The sequence below is a fragment of the Pneumocystis carinii genome, assembly GCF_001477545.1.
Source record: "Pneumocystis carinii B80 chromosome Unknown supercont1.6, whole genome shotgun sequence".
Classification (NCBI taxonomy): domain Eukaryota; kingdom Fungi; phylum Ascomycota; class Pneumocystomycetes; order Pneumocystales; family Pneumocystaceae; genus Pneumocystis; species Pneumocystis carinii.
The window spans coordinates 2,711-26,035 of NW_017264718.1; the positions used below are offsets into that span (position 1 = coordinate 2,711).

A 23,325-nucleotide genomic window follows, 5' to 3' on the forward strand; every position below is an offset into this window, starting at 1 on the left:
ATTACTTTTTTCAATATCAAAATACATTTTTAATATTGGTTAATATATATTTTTTTTACTACTTTTCTAAATATTTATATACTATAAATAGATCTTTAAAAGATATAGAATAAAAATTTTATTACATCTTAAGACATTATATATTATTCTTAATAAATACTGCAAATATAAAACACCTTTTTACATTAATAACAATAAATATATTCTTTTTGCATTCAAAAATTAAAGTTATTTTAAAGTTGGAAAATAATGACAAATATAATTATTAAAAAATAAATATTTAAATGAAAATATTTTAAAATGAATACTTAAAGAAATTTAAAGTTTTCTTTAAATTAAATGTTTTTTTTTATTTTTATCAATCGACTGTTTATAATTTTTAACTAATACAAAATATGAATCGTTCAACCATAATATACTATTAATCAGATTTTCAGCCGTAACTCGTAAACACAATTTGATTTAAACATGTCTTATTTTTTAGCAAAGCTCATTTTTTGGATATCTTTGAAAATATTCTATCTTACAAACCAAATTTATTTGCAAATGTATATTAATTATATTTAACAGGAGAAAAACAAACATATCTTTATTTAATACTTTTACATACTTATTATTACAAAAGATTTTCAGATTTCAAACAATTATCCATACTCCTAATGTCACTCCTATAATTGCACAAATTAACATTGCCTTATGAAATCCTTCTACACGAACACCGTGACCTTTTTCGGCTGGTTCGAGGGTTTTTTCAGGCACAGCTGTCACTGTCACTGTTTCTGTAATTAAACATTGATCTTCAGTATCCGTTTCCTCATGCGTATGACCTGGTTCTTCAGTAGGTCCTGGTTCTTCAGTAGGTGCTGGTTTTTCAGTAGGCCCTGGTTCTTCAGTAGGTGCTGGTTTTTCAGTAGTCGCTGGCTCAAGTGTTGATTCTTCTAATGTTGTTTTTGTAGGCCTACCTAAACAACATGTTTTTGTTTTTATTAATATTTTTATATGAGTATATATATCTTGTGCCATTTCTGTTACTGTTACTGTCGATATAGTAAGTAGAGTATGAGTTTTAGTAAAATCCGCTTCAGAAGGTAGTTCCATAGGAGTAAGTAGACCTAAGTCTAAACACTTCCCTTGCACTTTTTTACACGATTCTGCTAAAATGTCTTTGCAATGCTCTTTTAAATTATTGCATTCTTGATTTTCTTTTTCACAAATTTCTTTAGTAAAAGTAGAAATTGAATCCATATGAGTTTTTGCTGATTCACACATTTCCTTTAAATACTTCGATATACTATCACATGAAATGCTTTTGATACATAAAGAGCGTGAATCGCGTTCATTCATGTTTTCTTTAGCAAAAGAGCAAACCTCTGCCGCTAAGTCTACGCAATCTTTCTTAGTAAAGTCCGGTTTAAGTCCAGCTAAAAACGCTCGCTTCACAATATTTTCCTCGTCTGGATTTTGTACATTCCATAGTTCATTTTGATATCTTTTAATTACAATGTGGACACTTTCTTTTAGTTCAGATGCCAAATCCATTGGTTGATAATATGAGCCAGATTCAAATTTATCATGGTCATGCTGTAATTCATCTTTTAAAGTGGAGCCATAAGTAAATTCTAAAAGAAATTAAAAAAAAAGGAGAAAAAGAAAAGTACCTAAAGCATGCGTATTTTTAAAGAAAACACGTGCTATAACAGCAAAAATGATAAACAATGATATTCCCATCTATCAAATTATATAAAAATAATAAAACTTGCTATTTTTATAAAGGATATCTTTTTGACATCCAAATGTCCATGAACTTTAAAATATTCCGGTTTTAAAAATTTATAGAATATAGAAATTGACATATAAATAATAAATAAATAAATAAATAAATAAATATCATAAATTTATTTAAAGTTTTATATAGAATAAGATGTAAAATTTCTTAAAAACAATTTTGTTTAACATTATTTCATATACATCTAAAATATTTATATTAAATAAAAATTATTAATTAATTAATTTTATCTTTTTTTTTATCATCTTTTTTTCTATACTCCTAAAAGAAATTATAAATTTGGTAAATTTATAATATCTTAAATATATTTTTTGGAATTATTTTATTTAACTTTTTCCCCTATTTTATTATAAAGGGGCTCATTATTTTATATATTATATTTTAAATAAATTTATTCGTAATATTTTTACTAAATATTATCGCGTTTATACGTGTCATTAAACTATTTAAAAAAATTTTTAATTCTTAGAAGATTTTTCTTTTTAAAGTTTTTTGAACAGGTTTTAGGCATCTAAATTTTCTTGCTTATTTATATTTTCTTAAATATTTTACCACATAAGAATTATTTTAAATTGTCTGTCTTTTATACTAATATTTACAAAAATGTATTTAAAATTTATTTACTTGCATACTCAAACTTTTTTTTAATATAGTTCATATATATTTAAAAATGATTTTGCACTTTTAAGAATGCTTTCTAAAAAGACATATTGCATGATATGAAAAATGGCATAAATATTTTATAATACTTATTTAAAACTTAGAGCTAATGTTCAAAAATACGTAAAAGACTGAATATCAAGAACAAACATTTTATTTATTTTTTATTCAATAGTAAAAATACTGCTTTAAAAAGTTTTGAAAAAAAATCTTCAATGTAGTTTAATCGCGTATTAATAAAAATATCGATAATTAATAATTGTAAAGAACGATATACTCTAGATCCAAAATCTTTTAAGAATTTGATTTAAGCTTATGTTTAGAGAATAATTCATTGAATTTTTAACTTATAAATATGATTTCGCATATTTGCAGACTACTTTATACATTATTGTTTTTATTTCAATAATTTAGATTATTTTAAGGCGGTTACAATTATTAATAAAATCTTTAGAAGCAGATAAAATAATGAGATTATTTATTGAAATTTTGATACATTTGAGAACATCAAAAACATTTATATTAACTGTTAAAGATTTAGAAAATGTATGTTTAAGAGACGAATAAAAAAGTAACTGTTATTTATTTACCATAACATTTAGGATAAAATTTTGCAAAAAATCTTAATATTCCAAGAACTTGTTAACTAAGAGTTAGAAATATAATATTAAAACATTAATATGCACTTTAAACAAGTAGGAACTTTGATAATTTTTCATTATTAAAAGTAAAATAATTAATTTTAATAATATAAATTTCTTGTGTAAAATATTTAAGCTATGATGGAAGAATTTCTAAAAGCATAAAATTTTAAATTATGAGGTTATGAGAAATGTTTTTTCAGAGTAAACTATATAAAATTTAAAATATTTAACTAATTATACTAATAATTATATTTTAGATGTTTGTGTAAAAAGATAAATGTATATTTGAATCAAAAAAATAATTTCAAAATTTCCGCAAATCCTTTATGAAAACGTTAACTTCTTGATATATTTTTTTAAAAAAAAAAATAATTTAACAAATTTAATATCAGTATTTCGAAATCGATTCTATAAAAAATATAAAAATTATAAATTTTATTTTAAGGCTAAAAATTCAATATTTCAAAATATTCATACAATTGTATACACGATACTCTTTTTTAAATTGTCACATCTTTAAATATGGGGAAATATAAAGAAAAAAATAATATCATACGAAGAGCAGTATCTAATAATATTTTTAAACTTAATAAAGATATTGGTCAGCATATTTTAAAGGTAAATATTTACATAATTTTTTCCTTCTTAATAAACTCTAATATTAAAAGAACCCTTTAGTTATACAAGGAATCGTTGATAAGGTTATTATTTATATTAATATATAATCTAAAGATTAAGTAATATAGGCAGATCTAAAGCCTTCTGATATTGTACTTGAAGTAGGGTCTGGAACCGGAAATCTTACTATTAGGATTCTACAAAAAGCAAAAAAGGTTATAGCCGTTGAAATGGACCCACGTATGAGTATGGAACTTATTAAACGTGTACAGACAATGTATAATTTATCATTTTATTATCTTTATTGATATTTTTTTGAAGATCTGAACAAAAGCGTTTGGAAATTCTTCTAGGAGATGTTATTAAAATTGATCTTCCATATTTTGATGTTTGTATATCTAATACACCATATCAAGTAGATTCTATTATTGTTGCTGGTATCATTAATATTGTATAGATTTCTAGTCCTCTTGTTTTTAAACTACTTAGGCAAAATCCTCCACCTCGATTAGCTATACTAATGTTTCAACGAGAATTTGCGATGAGGCTCCTTGCTAAGCCAGGCGATTCTTTCTACTGTCGTTTGAGTGTTAATGTGCAGATGTGGGCCAAAGTTACGCATGTAATGAAAGTGGGAAGAAATAACTTTAAACCACCTCCTCAAGTAGAAAGCAGTGTTGTCAAGATAGAGCCTAAAGTTCCACCTCCTCCAATTAATTTTGAGGAATGGGACAGGTCTGTAGCAATATAAATCATTCATATTAGCTAATGTTTTAAGTCTCCTTCGAATATGTTTTATTCGAAAAAATAAGGTATCTAATTTTTTTAATAATGAACTTTCTAGATTATTAGACTATATCATCCGGGTTTAAAACATCTTCTGTACTTAATATGTGTGAGAAAAATTATAAGATTTGGTGTTCTCAAAATAATATAACGATGAATAATATTTCTATAAAAGATAAAATCGAAAAGGTATTAGATTCTATAGATTTTACTAATAAACGAGCTCGAAAATGTCATGAAAGTGATTTTTTAAAGTAGGTATTTTTTATGTTTTTTTTTTTTTTTAAACTAATCTCAGGTTATTGTATGCATTTAATAAAGAAGGAATTCATTTTGCTTAATTATTTCTATTAATAATTAATACATTTTTATATTATTTATAAAGAGTGTAAAATGGTATTTTATAAAATATGTATATATTTATATGGATAATAAATTTATATTACATTAAAGAAATATGAAGATTTATAATTGATAATAAATAAAATTAGACGACCATGAAATATTTTATATTATTTTTAACTAAAACATATAAATTGGATTTAGATTAATTTTTGAATCAATTAGTAAATATATTATTATAAAATTATAGTAAAATTTTAAATAAAAAATATTATGAAATATTTAATTAATAATCCATTTAAAGTAGTAAATATATATTTAAACATATTAACTTAGATTATAATAATTATATAAAAAAGTAATGTTTTCTAATATTTATATAAAAAACTCTTTTTATATATTCTATAAATATTTCTTTTATTTAATATTATAGATTTTATTTTACAACTTATTTAAAAAAAATAATTTTAATTTATATATTATTTTTTTAGGAGAAGGAACGGACCCTTGCGGTCCATCTGGTCAATGTAAGATTTTCCCGTAAGTCGATGGTTCGAAAATGCTGATTATTAAATAGTTGAAACGATACAGAGAAGATTAGCATGGCCCCTGCACAAGGATGACACTGCTTCCAAAGAGAGGAAACCATTTTTTTTATTTTCATTTTATATGAAATGATTTTTGTTGAATTTAATTTAATTTTTATACTCTTAAATGTAATGAAAATAATTTTGTTTTCTCTTGATTAAAGTTTATTTTTAAATTAATTTATCTATAACCACAAAAAAGTAACTATTATTATAAATAATATTTTTTTGTAAAATGAACATCATTTCATTATTATTATGACATATTAATTCAAAATTGGTATATATAAAAAAATATAATTGAAATAAAACCTAGATTTATAAAGATATTCTGAAATATTTTCAAGATTATTATTTTTTGAAATTAAATCTTTAAATATAGCATATATATATATATATATTAATACTTTTCATTATATATTATTATTATTGTATTTTTTAACTGTATCTATTAATTTCTTTAAATGAAATTTACTTGACATGTTAAAACCTATTTCATAATTTAAATAACTTTTTTGGATATTTGCATATTTTTCTGAAAAAAAGAAAAAATCATAATATATAAAGCATTGTATTATTTTATTATTTTTTTAGAACATGCAAATCTCTTTTATAGATAGGTAATAAAGTAGTCTAGAAATTCTTACAAAGAGAATCAGTAATTATTTAGAAGAGAATAATAAAAATATGATTTGAATAATATGTGAATTAATATAAAACAAAAAATTAAATTTTTAGAAACTTAATTTAAAAATCAATATTGAAAAAAAACAACTAAATTTAAAAAATTATTTTTTTAAAAAATGAATTTTGAATGAAATATATAAATTTAGATAGAATTTCTAAAAAAATACATTTTTTTATTACAAAAGAATATGTCTATTCGTAGAGATTTCCTTACTGCACAAGCACCAGAGAATTATGTTGCTGGTCTTGGAAGAGGTGCAACAGGATTTACTACGAGATCTGATCTTGGACCTGCTCGTGAAGGACCTTCAGAGGATGCAATCAAGTAAGTTTTCTTAAGTATTTTATTAGTAACTGTTGTTTTATTTAATACAATTTGTTTACATTTTCACAGAGCAGCTTTAGCAAGACGAGCAGCAGCTCAAGATCCGTTCAGATTTTCTAGTTTTCAAGATTCTAGTGATGTAAAGGATGATGAAGATGATGATCAATACCAGGATCCGGAAAATGAATATTGTCTCTTTGCCGGTGCTCCCTATGATGCGGACGATGAAGAAGCAGATCGTATATGGAGTGAAGTAGACCAAAAAATGGCACAAAGAAGGAAATCTCGTAGGTAAAACTCCAAAAGTATTTATTTATTTAAATTCATAATATATAAAGGGAAGCTAGAGAGCGCGAGGAAGCAGAACGTCTTATGGAAAGGCCAAAAGTTCAAGATCAATTTGCAGACGTTATACAAGGATTAAGTACAATAACAGATGATGAATGGCTAAATATCCCTAATGTTGGTGATTTAACTGGGAAAAAAAGAAAAAAAATTAATCCGCGAGAAAGATTTTATACAATTCCTGATTCTCTTATCTCTCGCGCCAGCCAGATAGAACAATTAGATACTAGTATTGATGTTACAGAAACAGATGCAGATTTTAATGATGGGAAAATGACTAATTTTGCAGAAATTGGCGCTGCAAGAGACAAAGTTCTTGGATTGAAATTAGACCAGGTAATTATACATATATATATTTTTTATTAACATTTACTATAAGATATCATCTGATTCTGTTACCGGGCAATCTACTGTAGATCCACAGGGATATTTAACATCAATGAATTCTATGGCTTTAAAAAGCAATGCCGAATTGGGGTATTAATATATTTTATTTTTAGAAACTACTTAATATTTTAGAGACATCAAGCGAGCACGTTCTTTAATGCAATCTCTGATAAAGACAAATCCAAATTCTGCTGCAGGTAATTAATAATTTTGTATTCATTTTTATATTAATATCCTAGGATGGATGTCTGCTGCTCGTGTAGAAATTGTAGCTGGGAAATTACAACAGGCAAGAAATATTATTGCTAAAGGTTGCGAAAATTGCCCTACAAATGAAGATATTTGGATTGAAGCTGTTGGTCTTAATGTATATCATATTTATTACTTGAAAATTATTTACTATTATTAGAATGTTCAGACAGGAAAAATAATTATAGCAGAAGCGGTGCGACATATTCCAAATTCTGTAAGACTATGGCTCCAAGCGATAAATTTAGAAACAGATATTGAGTCAAAAAAAAGAGTTACCCGAAAGGGTCATATTTTCTTATTTATTGGAGTATTTATTAATTCTTTTTATAGCTATTGATATTATACCATATTCCGTTAAGCTTTGGAAAGAGGCAGTAAATTTGGAAGAAGATCCTGGAAATGCTAAAATTTTACTTGCAAGAGCCACTGAACTTATTCCTTTATCGACTGAATTATGGCTTGCTCTTGCACGTTTAGAAACATATCAAAATGCCAAGAAGATTTTAAATAAAGCGCAAAATACTATTAAAACTAGCTATGAAATTTGGATTGCTGCTGCTCGTTTAGAAGAACAACAGGGAAATGATCCTGATAAAGTTATAGCAAATGCATGTCGTCGCCTTAAACAAAATGGCGGAATGTTAACAAGAGAACAATGGCTAGCAGAAGCAGAAAAATCTGAAAAAGATGGTGGTATTAAGACTGCACAGGCTATTATTAAAGCAATTTTGGATCAAGACTTAGATGAGGAGAGTAAAGAATCAACATGGATTAATGATGCACAAAATGCACTTTCTCATGAATGTTTTGAATGCGCGCGTGCAATATACGCATATGCATTAAAAGTATTCCCGAAAAATGAATCGATATGGAGAAAGGCTATTTCACTTGAAAAATCGCATGGAAGTGTCGAATCAGTACAAGCTATTTTGGAAAAAGCTTTAGAAGAATGCCCGCAAGCAGAAGTGATTTGGTTAATATATGCAAAAGAAAAAAAGAATTTGGGCGATATACAAGGAGCTCGTGACATTCTTGAAAGATCGTTTTTGCATAATCCTAATTCTGAAGAAATCTGGCTAGCAGCCGTAAAACTAGAATATAATAACGATGAAAATGATAGGGCTAGAGCATTGTTAAGAGTTGCAAGACAAGAGGCTAACACAGAACGTGTTTGGGTAAAGTCAATTACATTTGAACGTCAATTTAAAAATATGGATGTCGCTCTTTCTCTTGTAAATGAAGCATTAACATTATTTCCAAATTGTAGTAAATTTTGGATGATGAAAGGACAAATATATGAAGATTTGGGTGAAGTTACAAAAGCTAGAGAAACATATCAAACGGGAACAAAATCTGTTCCAAAATCTGTTCCTTTATGGATTCTTCTCTCGAGATTGGAAGAAAATACAGGAAGAATTGTTATTGCACGAGGTATACTGGATCGTGCTCGATTTTTGTGTCCTCAAACGCCTGAACTTTGGGTTGAATCTATAAAATTAGAACTGAGAACAAATAATATAAATCAAGCAAAATCCAATATTGCTAAAGCTCTTCAAGAGTGTCCAACAAGCGGACTCGTATGGTCAGAAGCAATATGGATAGAATCTAGATCTCAAAGAAAAACTAGATGTGCAGATGCCTTAAGAAAATGTGAAGATGATCCTTATATACTTACTACTGTAGCAAGAATGATGTGGAATGAACGAAAGATAGCTAAAGCTAAAATATGGTTTCAAAGAGCTATTAAATCTAATCCTGATATTGGTGACACATGGGCATGGTACTACAAATTTGCATTACAGCATGAACCTGTAGAAGCACAGCAATCTCTTATTTCGGAATGCGTAGCCGCAGAGCCATCACATGGGGTGGTTTGGCCTACAGTTTCAAAAAATATACGAAATTCTAAATTTACCATAGAAGAAATATTGAAAAATGTTGCAGAAAAAATTTCTTAAACATTTTAGTTTTTTTATAAATTTGCCTTAAAAGCTATATAAATATTTCTTTTGTAATTTAAACAATGATATAATTAAATAATTTTTATTCATTTTAATAAATTCGATTTTATATTTTCTTATTTTCTATTATTAAAAAAATCAATGCCATTTATAGGGATATGTGGTGATATTTGTTCTGGTAAATATGAAAATTATTAGGATTTTATAATTATTTTAGGAAAACAGACTATTGCTAATTATTTAGTAGAAAAAATGAATTTTTCTATTTTAAGATTACAAAATACAAATGATGATAGCTTCAAATTAAATAGTTTTAGTACTTTATCTAATAACTCCAAGTACTTATGTAAAGAAGGGAAGACATTCGAGAATGCAATTCAAATGCTTAATTATGTGACTCGTCATTGGAGAGAAAGATTTGTAACTATAGATATTTTTAATGAAGAAGTATTAAATATATTTACTAAAAGGCCTTTTTTCTTATTTATAAGTGTAAGCTCTCCAATAATGCTCAGATGGAACCGTTATAAGAAATGGTATGTTTTGTTATAAAGAATTAAATCTATATTTAATTAATATTAAGCCATAAATACCGGAATTCACAATTGCTTACTTTAGAACAATTCATTCAGCAGTCGGATGATTTTTTTTTCAATTCAGATCATGGAATAGCTCATTTATTTAATAAGGCACAAATAAAAATTATAAATAATTATGATTCCATACCCGAATTTTATGAAGTTCTTCATCGCATTGATTTAATTAATGAAAATCGATTTCGTCCTTCTTGGGATTCGTATTTCATGTATTTAGCATCTTTAGCAGCACTTAGAAGCAATTGTATGAAGAGGAGAGTTGGCTGTGTTCTTGTCCGAAATAAACGAGTTATAAGTACAGGATATAATGGAACACCTAGGGGATTCGTCAATTGTAATCAGGGAGGATGCAAAAGGTGTAATGAAGATGGAGGATCTGGACAAGATCTTGAAACATGCTTGTGTCTTCATGCGGAAGAAAATGCATTATTAGAAGCAGGAAAAGAAAGAATTGCCAATGATTCTGTGCTTTATTGCAATACGTATTATGTCTTTTAATTTAATAGACAATTTCTAATTTCTAAAAGTTGCCCATGTTTAACATGTTCGATTAAAATAATGCAACTGGGAGTATTTTTCTTATTAAATCTATTATTATTTTAACTGCTTTAAGGTTCGTGAGGTGATATTTAATTATTCTTATTCAATGGATAATCAAACATCAAAATTATTTTCTCAGTCTGGAGTTGTTTTACGTCAGCATGTAATAAATTTGATTTTTTGAAAAGAAAACTAATTATATAGAATGTATCTCAAGAAATAACATTTTTTTAAATATTATAACGGATGATATTAATTCTTTAGCAATTTTAGAAATAATAAAATGATATTAAATTATTTAAAATATCTTGAAAATCTACTATAATTTATTAGAATTAGTATAGATAATTTTATAAATTGTTTAACTAAAAATTTTTTAAATATTTAAGAAAACCATTCTTTTAAAATAGAATATATATAATTGTATTAAAATGTTTTGTTTATAAAAAAAATGAAATGTTTAAAAATTATAAAAAATTATATTTTCATAATATATTGTACTATAAAAAATTATAAATAATAAACTATTTATACAAACGTACTCTTTAACAATTATTAGTGTTTAAGTTAGGTTTTAAATGCAAATTTATTTATATCCAAATGAAAAGGAAAAAAGTAAAACTAGATACAATTTGTCATGAAATTTAAAATAATAATTTTTTTATGAATAATATTTCTTAGAAAAAATACCTATATAAAAACATAAAGTTTTTCTAATCTTTATATAATTAATTTTCATAATTTTATTTTTTTTTAAACAAAATTATTATTTAATAAACATCATAAATTAATGTGTTAAATATATAAATTCATTTTTTGTATACAAATTTGGAGACAATTTAATATGTATTCTATTTTAACAGCCATAATTTATATTTTTTAAATATTAATGTCTAAAATTATATTCTTATTATCGAATGTTAAAAATTATAATACAGCATAAAAAGTCTTTTTAGATTTAACAAAAATTATTCCTCTTTATTTGTTAATCACATATAAGTTTATTAAATGATACAAACTCAAGTTTATTTCCATAATTACCATTAAATATACTATATAAAAGTCAAAAAATGTCACGGATTGACATAGATCCACTGTTGAAAAAATTGCAAATAGCATTAAAAACTAAGTGGACGCAATATCAAATAGTAGTGGCCGATTTTATCAGTGGAAAAATGAATAGAGAAGAATTTGATCAACAAATCAATTCGGTTCTTGAAAAAAAATACTGTTGAGTACTTGTAGTTTAATGAAAAATGTTCTAATATATATAATAGTTCATCTTCATAATGAAATATTACTTGCGATTTATACCAATGCTATGTGTGATCCTCCTGAAAAATCATGTATTTTTGGATGGACTAAGAAAAGAAAAGAATATCAACGGATAAGAGTTAATGATCAAAGAAAAGAACTTAAAAGTGAAATAATGAGCCTTCATTATCGCGACAGATTGCGAATTAAATCTATTAAAAAAGTGAAAATGCAATTGAGGAAATGTAATACATTTTAATATTTTTTAGGATTATATGGGAAAGTCGTTAATCCCATCTAATACGTTATTTGAGAGTAGGATAGCGAAACTTCCTAAAATTCCACTTTGTAAAGATAAAATATTTACAGGCAAAACCTTAATAAATATTTAGATATAAAAATTAATCCAATACAGCACATTATGCAGGTGATGTTCAAAGAGGTTATCATGTTCCTTTAAGCTGCGATTCCATGGAAATACCTGATATTGATGGTTTGCGTGAAAGGAGTTTAGCAATTGCTCTAGAAAGCGGACTAATTGGGGGCTTAAAAGAAGGCGTTCCTGAAATTATTCTTGCTGGACTTGAAGTATACCTATTTATTTATAAAAGTTAAGACTTATTATCATAGTATCATCTAAAAAATGTTTTGGCTATTGTCATTGCAAAAGTTAGATTTCAAAACTTTAGGAGATCTACCCATACAGAAAACTTAAATAATTTTATTTTATTCAATCCAAATAAGCCTAAGAGGAAACAAGAAACAAAAAAATATTCATCATTAACTGTACAAGAACTTGGATTAGCTTTCCAATTGGCACCTTTTTCCTTAGTTGAAATTCCTCCTCCTATTACTAGAATATGGGCTACAACATTAACAAATAATGCAACATATCAAGATAATAAAGTAGAAGAAACTATATTAAATGTAATAAAAGAAAATCCGAGGTGTAAAAAAAGATTTGAATTAGCATTAGTTTTAGATGAGCTACTTGCTGGAGTGTAATCATTTTGCAACTTAAAATTCAAACATTTAAACATTAAATATTGCAGTAAATACATGAAAATATGTTATCTATCTAAACAGCTTAGCATTATGGAGCATACGAAGAGATATATATAATATTCAATCACTAATGATTATAATAAATAAATAATCTATGTATTTATAATTATTTATAAATAAATAATATTAGTATAGAGATATATTTCTCTATAGGTTTATATAAAAACAAAAAATCATAATTAAAAAGAATCATAATAACTAAATTTTGATTAATATTGAATTTTTAATAAAATGGAATATTATCAACCAGTAATTTAAATGGATAGCTTCTATTTTTCAATCGAAAAATATGTATTAAAAAACTAAAAATAATCAATTGGAATATGATCGATAAAATAATTAAAGTTGTTTGTTTTCCTTTATTGGCAATTTTGGGCGCAAAAACTGTTAACAATATTACAGTAAACATTAATATCAGATCTATTTGAAAATTAATAAATAAACCAAATAAAAAAAAATCCGACTTGTTATAACAATAATATGGGATTCTACACCATATTGTGAATGAGATTCTTTTAAAATATAATCAGGAGAATTATTGTCTTGACCACTAAACGGTGGTTTTCTAATTTTAACAAGCATATACCCAGAATTAAAAATTAAAATACAAGCCTATAGAAGTTATTAATATGTTTAAAAAAAAAGTGATCAATCTGACCAAACTGAAAATTAACCATATTTCTTTCCTATTCATAACATAAAATATAAAAGAATGTGTTAACTTAAAAAAAAGTAGAAACAAAAATGCAATAAAAATATAAAAAATTATTTTCCCATAATTTAAAAACTGAACAATATGTATTGGCTCATTGATCTTTTGTGAAATAGTGTGAACTAGTAATTCAGGAGAAATTCTTCTAAATTTAATAAATAATAAACATATACAATAATTAGTTAAAATACTCATTTTTGAGAGTCAGCACAAAAGGCTTACTATTTCTTGATGCAGTAGGCCCTACAGTTGCCGGATATATTATGATCATAGGAATCTTAGTTAATTGCAACTACATAACAATTTAATATAAAAATATAATTACAGATGATATTACTTGCGAAAATATGTCTACATTTTCTAAATACTCGAGAACTCCAAAAAATAATGTTTCGGATTTAGGATGTGTTTTCTGTCTTGACTTTGCAATAAGTTTAAAATTCGAATAAAGTTTTCTACAAATAAAATCAACATAACAATTCAAAAATAATAAAAAATAATTACTTGCATATATAACAATCATATTCCTCGCTATTTGTTGTAAACATAACAACAATAGAATAGTTCCTTGGTTTTGTAGTAATAGAATAAATGTTTGTACTATCTAAATGAATTATTCCATTATTTGACTCTGCTTTTTTTAAAAAGTCTTGAATAATATCTTGTGTTGAAAAAACATATGAAAAAAAGCTTAATATTATGTATAATTTTTGCAAAGTTATTCTCATTTTAATCTAATAAATACCTTCCAAAAATTAAATTTCTAGTTAACGGTAAAAAATATTAAAAAATTAATAAACTTATAATTTCTATTTAATTTATTTTAGAATCTAGAAATAGTTATTATTCAAGTTGTATTTCTATTATGATAAATAGATTTTATTAAGAAGAATAGATTTTATAGCTAATTATTAGGATGAATGTATTTATTTCTGTAATATTACGATTTATATATGGTCTATGTTTTTAAAATATATTTATTTAATTTTATTTTATTTTATCTAATTTTATTTAATTTTTATGTGTTATGGAACTTTGAAATATATTTGATCTTTTTAAAATCAAATGTTAAAGTTCGAGTTAATTTTAATTTTTAAAAAAATATATTTAATATAAATTTAGATTTAATATTTGATCTTTTTAATAAAGACATCACATAAATAAATTCAATTTTGGTTTATTAAATATACTAAAAAAAGAAAAACTTGCGATTTTTTTCCTAAACTATATATTAAAAATTTTATTATACATTGGTTTTTGACATGTTTCATCATTTTTTTAACTTATTTATTTAAAAACATCAAATAAAATGGATAACGGAAAAATTTTATGTCAATTTTGTAATAATCAACATGGAAAATATATATGTCCACGTTGCAATCAGCGATATTGCTCTTTGATCTGTTATCGAAGTCAGGTTTTTCATTTATAAGGTTTATAAACTTATAATTTTTATATGATAGATACATTTAAAGTGTTCTGAATTTTTTTATAAGGATAATGTAGAGCAAGAAATAAGAAATAGGAAAATAACGGAAAAAGAAAAAACTGAATTGCTACATTTTCTTTCTAAATATTCATATAACGATGATTTTGAAAATCTTAAATTTTTAGATAATAAAAAATTGCCAAAAAAAGAGAAAAAAAGCACTTTAAAAGACAGAATGAAAAATATAGATATAGGTAAATTGAATAATAATTGTATTTATGGGGAATCTGATTTATTTTATAATATAGAAAATGCATCTTTTGAAGAAATATGGGAACGACTTGAATCAAATGAAAGAGAGGAATTTGTACATTTAGCAATGGCCTATAACAATGATATCGTATAAATAGAATGGTTTTTAACTGGGCGTTTTAAAAAATAATTTTTGTTTTCTGCATAACATATAAATCAATTCTATAATTTATAATTCTTAATATAAACAATTTAATATTGTGAATCTTTTTCATTTTATCATGTATATCATTCAAAATAGATGATTGAATATAGAAGGGGGGGCAATATCTTTATTATGAAGTATCTTATAATATTCATAAATAATAAATTTGTTTTTTAGCATATAAAATATATTAAATAATCAATTATGAAATTGAAGAGAAAAACCAGGTTTGTTGATTTAAACTAAATTATAATAGAAAAAAAATAAGCCTTATTAAAACTGTAGACATAATATTCTGAATTATTTTAATAGTTGAAGCAAAAGTATAATATTAGATAAATAACATTATAAATCAAGATTCTCTATTTAAAGGGTTTCAATGTTATATTTATTAGAGTAACGTAAATCGAAAGAGTTAGCGTAAAGAAATTAGTTAATATAAAACGTGTTGATTAAATAGTATACACCTAAACCAAAGTATGATTTATATTTGAAGTAAATCGAAATCATCAAGCTTAATTTGTTAATATTTTCTAAAACAAGTAATAATATATATACTTTATCATTGTATTTTGCAATATTCCTTTTGATTTTACTTGAATCTACCCAAGTCACAAAATCTTCCATGTTCCTAGTGACAAAAAATGCAGGATCAGTGATAACCTTATAATGTATCAACCTTTTTCTAACTTTAAAAAAAAAATACCTCTGGACCTACACGGACATGACCATGTTCAACATATTTAACTGCAGTAGAAACAGTCTCACACATTTTTAGTCTGCACATGACAATAGGTAGTCTTCTACGACAAAATGCAGATACTGTAAGTTTATTTTCTATATCAGAAAGTTTTGATGTACTAGTTAAAAGGCCCATATCAAAAAGCTTTTCCAGCAGCATTTTTCTATAAAGATCTCCAAAAGAATCCGTTGGATCAAGTAAAGATAACTTATATGCTATTTTTTTTAATAGCCCGACAAGTTCATTATATCTAAATTCCCAACTTTAAATATTTTATAAATCTATTTCTCTCTTAAAGCTTACTTAAAATAGTCTTCTCTTTTTTGAACATGATACCGTCTTATAACATTTACATCTCTGTGATTATTGTCATCTTTTTTATAGTTTAAAAAATTATGCTTTTTAAGCAGTTTTTTCTCATGATATTTTAGTTTCCTTAACATATTTTAGTGTTATTTTCTAATATTTTTTAAAGTTAGATTCTATTTTAAAGGTTTGTAAGATATTATGTTCCATGAAGATAATCGGTTTTTTAAAAGCCATTTTTAAAAATCTTTAGATTTGTATTTATCTAATAATAAATTACTAAAAAATATTCGATTTTTAAATATGAAATTTTTATTTAAAAACATAAATTATTTAAGATCTTGATAATTAACTATTCTTTAAAGTTTTATATGCAAAAATTTCAAAGTCTTAAAAAAGGGAAACTGTTAAAATATTTGATATTTTTTCATTAATTATTTTAATATGCACATTTATATGTTAATGACAATTTATACAAGTTTTTGATTTCATTCAAATAAAATGATTTGTTATTATTATTTAATTATAAGAAATACTTTTGTGTTTTATTTATTTTTAAAGGAAGTTTGAAATTAATATTAAATAAAAAAAACAATTTATTTACAAACTATTTTTAGAATTTAATATTATTCTAGAAATATAGACTAAACAATTGGTTTTCTTTTGAAATATTACAAATATGTTAAGATATAATTTAAACATAAATAAATTTTATTATTAATTAAATAAAATTTATGATTAATTAGAATACATTATTTAGAATATTGCAGTAAAAAAGATGTTTATAGCTATTAGTACTACAGATTTTATGTTTTTCAATATCTTGTTTTTATAATTTAAGTAATTTAGATATTATAAACTAATTTTATATTTGCAATAATTTTAAAATAATTTTTTAAAAATATTAATATTTTGTTTCTTCATGTATTATTAAAAATTTACATGTCTATATTTTCAATAAAAATTATATATATATATTAAAAACTTAATTGATCATTATTTAATAGATCTTTAATTTTCGGAAAATGAAACAGCAATTAGTTTTTATTAGTGTTAATATTTATTTTTGATAAACATTTAAACAAAGAATTATAAAGCTTTTAAAATTTATATTTTAAATAAAGCTTTTAAAATATTAAAACATAAACATATTTATAAAATTATCAAAAATAATCATGATATATGACGTTTTTGTAGAAAAATTAAATTTCTTAATTGTTTTATTTAATATTTATTGAATCCTTAAAATTAGTATATTAACCAATTCATATAATTAAGTTTTCAATTTACTTTTTGGAAGCCTTTAAATACGTATAATTTTTAAAACTTTACACTTTACATTTTTTTCTACATTTTTTAATATTTTTTTCGTATATTTTAATATTTAGAAATTATATTATAGTTTAAAATCCTCTAACATTTTTTATTTTGACAATATTTATTTTAAATTTATTAAAATTTTTGTTAAGATTAAAATATAATTTTCTTTAAAAATTATTTTTTAAGCATAAATTCAGAGAATTATTTCAAAACTAATGTTTTGATAAACATTATGTATTTTAAATGAGTTATTATAGCTAATTTTACAAATAATATACCGATATTTTAAATTTAAAATATATTAAAAATGAATTGGGAAATCCATTATTTTAAAAGAACATCTTTAAAAACGACGTCTATATTAATTTTTTTATAAGATAGTATTATAATATTTTTTATAAATATATTTTAAAGATATTCAAAACCTTTGAACATTTAGATTTTAATATAATAGATGAACATGTGTTATTTCAATTCAAAATCATTATTAATCAAGATATAAACAATCTTTATTAATCTATATTTGAACTTGAAGTCATGTTTCCTTGCATTTACTAAAACTTCTTTTTTCCAAGCATATTTAAAACAATTGACTAGATATTAGATAAACCAATACTTTAGTTTAAAGAATAATTGATTTACAAAATTTTAACACTAAAAATTGATATGCATGAGTTTATGAATATTTTATCCAAATTGAATTGTCTGAATTGAAAAAAGAAATAATAATTGAGATTATTGATGAAAAAAGTTATAATTTAAAGACATATTAAATGATAAAATGTTAGTAAATCTAATTTCAATGAATTAATAGCAAAAAATACATAAAAAATCTGAATATAGATCACTTAAAATAGAAAATATTTTAGAAAAGATAATGCAGAATACTTTTCGGAATAAAAAGAGAATTATTGATGAATCTAATTGCACGATTTCGTTTCCAATATATGTTCATAGAGATCGTGTCATTGCATGTTTAGAAAATGAATTATTATGTATTGTTATTCTTTAAATAGTTGAAAAAACTACTTAAAGAATCACAATTGATTAGTTTTGCAGAAAAAATATTTTTTTGTAGCTTAAATACTAATTATAATTTTTTATAATTTAAAAAAATAAATTTTATCTAGAATTTTTAATTAAATTTCTTTTTATTATTTTTGATAGAATCTGCTCCTAAATTTAGTAAGTATTTTAACCATTTAAATACTTATGTACATGTTACTCCATTAAAAAAGAGTTAATTCTAATCAGGATTTGACTTTTTTTATTTAAAACATTTAAAATACGAGTTAATGTCTTGAATAACTAATACAACAAATAACCATTTTCAATTGGGCTTCTTTATTCAATTGGGTTTCTTTAATAAATTACTATTTTTTTATTTATAATATATTTATCTAAAAAATACATAAATAAATACTTTATTTTTTAAAATATTTTTAAATAACCAATGTTTTAAATTTATCTTCTATCTACTTTAAGATATAAAAACCTTAAACTAATCAAAGGTTAGGGTTTATAAAGAATCAGGGTTTGAAAATATAATCGTCTTCGAAACCGTATTAGCTAAGAAACAGCATACTAAAAAATTTCCTAAAATCCTTAATAGTTAGTGATATTAGAATATGGTAGGTTATATGTAGAAATTATAAAATAGGCTTTTCTTTTCTAACATGATTTAATAGGGAGTTGATAAAGTAAACCGTTCTATAAAGAAGAAGAGTAGAACGGCACCTAAATCAGAGAATATTTATATTAAATTGCTAGTCAAGCTGTATAGGTTTCTAGCACGTATGTGACTCCTATATATTAGAGAATAAATTTATGATTTTGTAAGGTCGTACAGGATCATCATTTAACCGGACGATACTTAAGCGTTTATTTCAATCTCGTGTAAACCGTCCACCGCTTTCAATATCTAGGGTTGTTAAAGCTCTAAAGAATGTTGAATGCACAGATTCCAAAATTGTGGTAGTTGTTGGAACAGTAACAGATGATAATCGTATATTGGAAATTCCTAAATTTTCTATTGCTGCATTGCGAGTCACAGCATCTGCGCATGCCCGTATTCTTAAAAGCGGTGGCGAAGTTTTAACTTTAGATCAGCTGGCAATTCGTGCACCCTTAGGTGACAATGTTATTTTGTTAAGAGGAAAAAAGAATACTAGAGAAGCAGTTAAACATTTTGGAATGGGTCCTCATAAGGTCTATTTCATTTATTTTATTTTTGGATGTTAATACTAAATTATATAGCATAAGAAACCTTATGTCAGAAGTAAAGGAAGGAAATTCGAAAGAGCTCGTGGACGTCGTCGAAGTCGAGGTTTTAAAGTTTAAAAATTCTGTCTAAATAGGAATTTAATATTATACAAGATTTAGACTATTTTTTTTTTATAAAGCTCCTTAGTAAATATAATTTTATTTTTTTAATGTATATTTTTATAACTTCGTAACGAAATTTTTAACGGAGTATGTCTTGTTCTCATATTCTGCAAATTCATACTCCAGATGCATCACAAGATATTTATAACAGAGAATGTACACAATGCTTTGATTCTTGGGATAATTCGTTAGGTATTGATGTGTGCCTTTTTTGTTTTAATGCAGGATGCTTGGATGAGCAAAGACATCATGCACTTACTCATTTTGAACGAACACAGCATCCACTTGTTGTGAATATTAAAAGGATAGCAAAAAATGCAGATGTAATGTTATAAAGAATTTAAGGAAAGAACTAGAATTGATCTATAAATAGCGAAAAAATAAATCTTTAGAAAAACAAACAAAATTGGTTATCGAAGAAGATATTGAAACGTATGATATTCAAACATGTGTTAAGTGCTATTCATGCAAGGTTTCAGATATATGTGATGAGTCTGGTCATGTATTTTTTATTTTCTTTATTGTAAACGATAATAGTAACTTTTTCAAAGTTAAAAAATATTATTAATTATATTTTATCATCGCCTTCATCTGTACAGAAAAATGAAATCAAATCATGGGAACAGGAAATAACATGTTGTGAACATGCCTTTTCTTTGTTTCAAGATGAACGAGCAAATGATTATCGACTTTCTTCATCATGCGTCCAATGTGATTTAAAAGAGAATTTATGGTTATGCTTGCAATGTGGAAATGTTGGTTGCGGACGTCGTCAAAACATTGGAATTGAAGGGAATGGACATGCATTGTTGCATTTTGAAGAAACCTCGCATCCTATAAGTGTTAAACTTGGAACAATTACTCCAGAAGGATCAGTAGACATATACTGTTATCTTTGTAATGATGAAATCCTTGATCCGGATCTCGCGGATCACCTGAAGCATTGGGGAATAGATATTAATGAACATGAAAAGGTTGAAAAAAATTTAATCGAACTTCAACTCGAGCAAAATATGAAATGGGATTTTGTTTCTTTTGATAGTAATAGCAAAAATGAAAAATTATTGTTTGGTCCTGGGCTTGTAGGTCTTAAGAATTTTGGAAATACATGTTATCTTTCATCTGTTTTGCAAGTATTATTTTCTTTTAAAGTATTTCAGGAACGGTATTTATAATATTATATCTCGCTTTTCATTAGTTAATTATATAGATATATGTCATCTTTTGAAGAACATCCATTACATTGCAAGTTTTCATCTCCATCTTTATGTCTCGAATGTCAATTAAATAAAATAGCAGATGGACTTATATCTGGACGTTATTCTACTTCTACAGAAAATATAGATTCGCCAGAAGAAGGAATAAGATACGAAAATGCAGTAACACCCTCTATGTTTAAAATGCTTGTAGGAAAAAATCATCCTGAATTTTCTACTATGAAACAACAAGATTCTTTTGAATTTCTACTTCATCTTTCAAAATTAATATCTCAGAAAAGTCGTGCATCTAATTTATACGATCCTACTACAGTCTTTCGTTTTCGTCTTGAGCAACGATTACAATGTCTTTCATGTATGTGTGTAAGATATAGTTCACATGATCAAGATAACATTTCTCTTTCTTTTCCTACAAAAAACGATCCTGATGATAAAAGTATTCTTAAAGAAATTAGCCTAGAAGAGTGTCTTGATTTCTATACTAGTGATGAAAGTATCGTATATTTCTGTAAAAGTTGTGGAGAAAAAGGAAATGCTAATCGACGAAACTTATTTTCGACTTTCCCTGAAATTTTTGTTATTAATATTCAGCGTTTCGAATTAATAAATTGGGTTCCTAGAAAATTGGGTATTTATTTGTTTCTAATATTTGTATTATTTATAAGAAATAGACGTATCTATTATTTTTCCTGAGGAGAAAATCAATTTAGATAAATATTTATTTGAAGGAATTCCATCTGATGAAAATGTACTCTTTGATGATCAAAAAAGCTCTATATCTAATGAACCGTTCATTAATATGAAATATTGTGAACAATTGCTTAACATAGGATTCACGTTGACACAATCTAAAAAAGCACTTATAGAAACAGGAAATTCAGGAGTAGAAGAAGCAATGTCATGGATCCTATCTAACGGGGATTCTTTAAATGATGATAATACTTTTGAGTCGGTTTATTCTGAAATAGATGGCGAACAAATAAAAATTTTAGAAGATATGGGTTTTTCATCCTCTCAAGCAAGAAAAGCGTTAAAGGAAGCTGTATGTATTTATTTTTTTCATATTTTTTTGATTGTTTTAAGGATTCAAATACAGAACGTGCAATAGAATGGCTATTTTCTCATCCAGACGATGATATTAATGATTTCGAAATAAATAAAAACGGTATGGCAGGCTCCAATAAACTTCCAGCAACATACAAATGTCAAGCGATTATTTGTCATAAAGGTGGAAGTGTTCATGCGGGACATTATGTAGCTTTCATTAAAAAACATATTTTTGATAAAGAAGAATGGCTATTGTTTAATGATGAAAAAGTAAGCCAAGTCAGCGATATTAATGAAGCGCACAAAACTTCATATATATATTTTTTTCAAAGAATTTGAGACATATTTTTAATTATTATTTCATAAATATTTATTATAATCCGCATTGTCTGATAGGACTTTTAAGTTTGGTGAGCATATAATTTAATTAAACTCGAAAAGCTTTAAGTTATTATTATTTATACATATAAATAATGTTGTATTAAAATTCAGATCTCAGATTTTAAAATTAATTTTTTAATGTAAATATAAAAATATTTTAATTAAAAATCTAAATTATTACTTTAGAATATTATTCAAGTTACAAAAAACTCATAAAATAATCATAAAAATAAGTTTTGAATTTTTTTAAAAAAAAAATATATATTTTTAATAATTTAAATTACAGAATTTATAAAAAGTTATAAAAATTGTCTATAAACATGGAGATTAGGTATTTGATTAAATTTTTTAAAATTATATTATATAATATAAAACTTTAAAAACAATAAATTTATATATTTTTTAAATATTTAAAAAAATTTTTGATAAATAATTATTAGTCTAATATTAACTAAAATATAACATTTTCAATATTACAAATAAAGAAATCTAGA

The 23,325-nt window shown here is 24.4% G+C and overlaps 10 protein-coding genes across 10 annotated transcripts; 7 read left to right on the top strand and 3 right to left on the bottom strand.

Annotated features, from left to right (window-relative positions):
• Nucleotides 1–600: 600 nt before the first annotated feature.
• Nucleotides 601–1,774, bottom strand: T552_01390 (hypothetical protein). Its single transcript, XM_018369973.1, has 2 exons — nt 1,659–1,774; nt 601–1,619 (listed from the first exon to the last, which is right to left on the bottom strand). Exons 1-2 carry the CDS (start codon nt 1,726–1,728, stop codon nt 637–639), a joined length of 1,053 nt encoding a protein of 350 aa, XP_018226127.1. The 5' UTR covers nt 1,729–1,774; the 3' UTR covers nt 601–636.
• Nucleotides 1,775–3,566: 1,792 nt separating this feature from the next.
• On the top strand, nt 3,567–4,879 carry T552_01391 (dimethyladenosine transferase). The gene is made up of 8 exons (XM_018369974.1): nt 3,567–3,708; nt 3,759–3,791; nt 3,837–3,985; nt 4,030–4,123; nt 4,166–4,443; nt 4,487–4,520; nt 4,561–4,748; nt 4,793–4,879. The coding sequence occupies exons 1-8, from the start codon at nt 3,613–3,615 to the stop codon at nt 4,833–4,835; spliced, it is 915 nt and encodes a 304-aa protein (XP_018226128.1). The 5' UTR covers nt 3,567–3,612; the 3' UTR covers nt 4,836–4,879.
• Nucleotides 4,880–6,253: 1,374 nt separating this feature from the next.
• On the top strand, nt 6,254–9,413 carry T552_01392 (hypothetical protein). The gene is made up of 8 exons (XM_018369975.1): nt 6,254–6,435; nt 6,505–6,726; nt 6,774–7,116; nt 7,160–7,257; nt 7,300–7,364; nt 7,407–7,534; nt 7,577–7,703; nt 7,750–9,413. The coding sequence occupies exons 1-8, from the start codon at nt 6,299–6,301 to the stop codon at nt 9,375–9,377; spliced, it is 2,748 nt and encodes a 915-aa protein (XP_018226129.1). The 5' UTR covers nt 6,254–6,298; the 3' UTR covers nt 9,378–9,413.
• Nucleotides 9,414–9,478: 65 nt separating this feature from the next.
• On the top strand, nt 9,479–10,766 carry T552_01393 (hypothetical protein). Its single transcript, XM_018369976.1, has 6 exons — nt 9,479–9,558; nt 9,598–9,916; nt 9,964–10,458; nt 10,504–10,546; nt 10,590–10,679; nt 10,721–10,766. The coding sequence occupies exons 1-6, from the start codon at nt 9,522–9,524 to the stop codon at nt 10,748–10,750; spliced, it is 1,014 nt and encodes a 337-aa protein (XP_018226130.1). The 5' UTR covers nt 9,479–9,521; the 3' UTR covers nt 10,751–10,766.
• A 774-nt stretch (nt 10,767–11,540) lies between these two features.
• Nucleotides 11,541–12,821, top strand: T552_01394 (hypothetical protein). The gene is made up of 5 exons (XM_018369977.1): nt 11,541–11,746; nt 11,794–11,993; nt 12,040–12,139; nt 12,186–12,358; nt 12,401–12,821. Exons 1-5 carry the CDS (start codon nt 11,587–11,589, stop codon nt 12,773–12,775), a joined length of 1,008 nt encoding a protein of 335 aa, XP_018226131.1. The 5' UTR covers nt 11,541–11,586; the 3' UTR covers nt 12,776–12,821.
• Nucleotides 12,822–12,895: 74 nt separating this feature from the next.
• Nucleotides 12,896–14,275, bottom strand: T552_01395 (hypothetical protein; the record flags this gene model as incomplete). Its single annotated transcript, XM_018369978.1, has 8 exons — nt 12,896–12,902; nt 13,035–13,104; nt 13,139–13,255; nt 13,300–13,447; nt 13,494–13,689; nt 13,739–13,839; nt 13,885–14,002; nt 14,052–14,275. 8 exons carry the CDS (start codon nt 14,273–14,275, stop codon nt 12,896–12,898), a joined length of 981 nt encoding a protein of 326 aa, XP_018226132.1.
• A 581-nt stretch (nt 14,276–14,856) lies between these two features.
• T552_01396 (hypothetical protein) lies at nt 14,857–15,382 on the top strand (the record flags this gene model as incomplete). Its single annotated transcript, XM_018369979.1, has 2 exons — nt 14,857–14,964; nt 15,011–15,382. The coding sequence occupies 2 exons, from the start codon at nt 14,857–14,859 to the stop codon at nt 15,380–15,382; spliced, it is 480 nt and encodes a 159-aa protein (XP_018226133.1).
• A 489-nt stretch (nt 15,383–15,871) lies between these two features.
• On the bottom strand, nt 15,872–16,660 carry T552_01397 (hypothetical protein). Its single transcript, XM_018369980.1, has 4 exons — nt 16,479–16,660; nt 16,140–16,425; nt 15,992–16,096; nt 15,872–15,947 (listed from the first exon to the last, which is right to left on the bottom strand). The coding sequence occupies exons 1-4, from the start codon at nt 16,616–16,618 to the stop codon at nt 15,918–15,920; spliced, it is 561 nt and encodes a 186-aa protein (XP_018226134.1). The 5' UTR covers nt 16,619–16,660; the 3' UTR covers nt 15,872–15,917.
• A 2,688-nt stretch (nt 16,661–19,348) lies between these two features.
• Nucleotides 19,349–20,186, top strand: T552_01398 (hypothetical protein). The gene is made up of 4 exons (XM_018369981.1): nt 19,349–19,432; nt 19,490–19,595; nt 19,642–20,009; nt 20,058–20,186. The coding sequence occupies exons 1-4, from the start codon at nt 19,430–19,432 to the stop codon at nt 20,139–20,141; spliced, it is 561 nt and encodes a 186-aa protein (XP_018226135.1). The 5' UTR covers nt 19,349–19,429; the 3' UTR covers nt 20,142–20,186.
• A 50-nt stretch (nt 20,187–20,236) lies between these two features.
• On the top strand, nt 20,237–22,835 carry T552_01399 (hypothetical protein). Its single transcript, XM_018369982.1, has 6 exons — nt 20,237–20,509; nt 20,560–20,688; nt 20,738–21,351; nt 21,397–22,031; nt 22,075–22,445; nt 22,487–22,835. Exons 1-6 carry the CDS (start codon nt 20,276–20,278, stop codon nt 22,787–22,789), a joined length of 2,286 nt encoding a protein of 761 aa, XP_018226136.1. The 5' UTR covers nt 20,237–20,275; the 3' UTR covers nt 22,790–22,835.
• Nucleotides 22,836–23,325: the final 490 nt, after the last annotated feature.

Excerpts from the sequence above, each read along its gene's own strand:
- T552_01390 (XM_018369973.1), bottom strand. The coding sequence starts at position 1,728 with ATGGGAATATCATTGTTTATCATTTTTGCTGTTATAGCACGTGTTTTC. Across the intron at positions 1,620-1,658 it reads TAAAAATACGCATGCTTTAG|AATTTACTTATGGCTCCACT; the intron begins GTACTTTTCTTT and ends AATTTCTTTTAG.
- T552_01391 (XM_018369974.1), top strand. The coding sequence starts at position 3,613 with ATGGGGAAATATAAAGAAAAAAATAATATCATACGAAGAGCAGTATCT. Across the intron at positions 3,709-3,758 it reads TTGGTCAGCATATTTTAAAG|AACCCTTTAGTTATACAAGG; the intron begins GTAAATATTTAC and ends TAATATTAAAAG. Across the intron at positions 3,792-3,836 it reads TACAAGGAATCGTTGATAAG|GCAGATCTAAAGCCTTCTGA; the intron begins GTTATTATTTAT and ends TAAGTAATATAG.
- T552_01392 (XM_018369975.1), top strand. The coding sequence starts at position 6,299 with ATGTCTATTCGTAGAGATTTCCTTACTGCACAAGCACCAGAGAATTAT. Across the intron at positions 7,258-7,299 it reads AAAAGCAATGCCGAATTGGG|AGACATCAAGCGAGCACGTT; the intron begins GTATTAATATAT and ends TTAATATTTTAG. Across the intron at positions 7,535-7,576 it reads TTGAAGCTGTTGGTCTTAAT|AATGTTCAGACAGGAAAAAT; the intron begins GTATATCATATT and ends TACTATTATTAG.
- T552_01393 (XM_018369976.1), top strand. The coding sequence starts at position 9,522 with ATGCCATTTATAGGGATATGTGGTGATATTTGTTCTG. Across the intron at positions 9,559-9,597 it reads ATGTGGTGATATTTGTTCTG|GAAAACAGACTATTGCTAAT; the intron begins GTAAATATGAAA and ends TAATTATTTTAG. Across the intron at positions 10,547-10,589 it reads TTAAAATAATGCAACTGGGA|GTTCGTGAGGTGATATTTAA; the intron begins GTATTTTTCTTA and ends AACTGCTTTAAG.
- T552_01394 (XM_018369977.1), top strand. The coding sequence starts at position 11,587 with ATGTCACGGATTGACATAGATCCACTGTTGAAAAAATTGCAAATAGCA. Across the intron at positions 11,994-12,039 it reads GAATTAAATCTATTAAAAAA|GATTATATGGGAAAGTCGTT; the intron begins GTGAAAATGCAA and ends AATATTTTTTAG. Across the intron at positions 12,359-12,400 it reads TTATTCTTGCTGGACTTGAA|TATCATCTAAAAAATGTTTT; the intron begins GTATACCTATTT and ends TTATTATCATAG.
- T552_01397 (XM_018369980.1), bottom strand. The coding sequence starts at position 16,618 with ATGTTAAGGAAACTAAAATATCATGAGAAAAAACTGCTTAAAAAGCAT. Across the intron at positions 16,426-16,478 it reads AAAAGAGAAGACTATTTTAA|ATATAATGAACTTGTCGGGC; the intron begins GTAAGCTTTAAG and ends TTGGGAATTTAG. Across the intron at positions 15,948-15,991 it reads TTGCAAAATACAATGATAAA|CTTGATGATTTCGATTTACT; the intron begins GTATATATATTA and ends TAACAAATTAAG.
- T552_01398 (XM_018369981.1), top strand. Across the intron at positions 19,596-19,641 it reads GCTGTATAGGTTTCTAGCAC|GTCGTACAGGATCATCATTT; the intron begins GTATGTGACTCC and ends TGATTTTGTAAG. Across the intron at positions 20,010-20,057 it reads TTGGAATGGGTCCTCATAAG|CATAAGAAACCTTATGTCAG; the intron begins GTCTATTTCATT and ends TAAATTATATAG.
- T552_01399 (XM_018369982.1), top strand. The coding sequence starts at position 20,276 with ATGTCTTGTTCTCATATTCTGCAAATTCATACTCCAGATGCATCACAA. Across the intron at positions 20,689-20,737 it reads TATGTGATGAGTCTGGTCAT|TTAAAAAATATTATTAATTA; the intron begins GTATTTTTTATT and ends ACTTTTTCAAAG. Across the intron at positions 22,446-22,486 it reads GAAAAGCGTTAAAGGAAGCT|GATTCAAATACAGAACGTGC; the intron begins GTATGTATTTAT and ends GATTGTTTTAAG.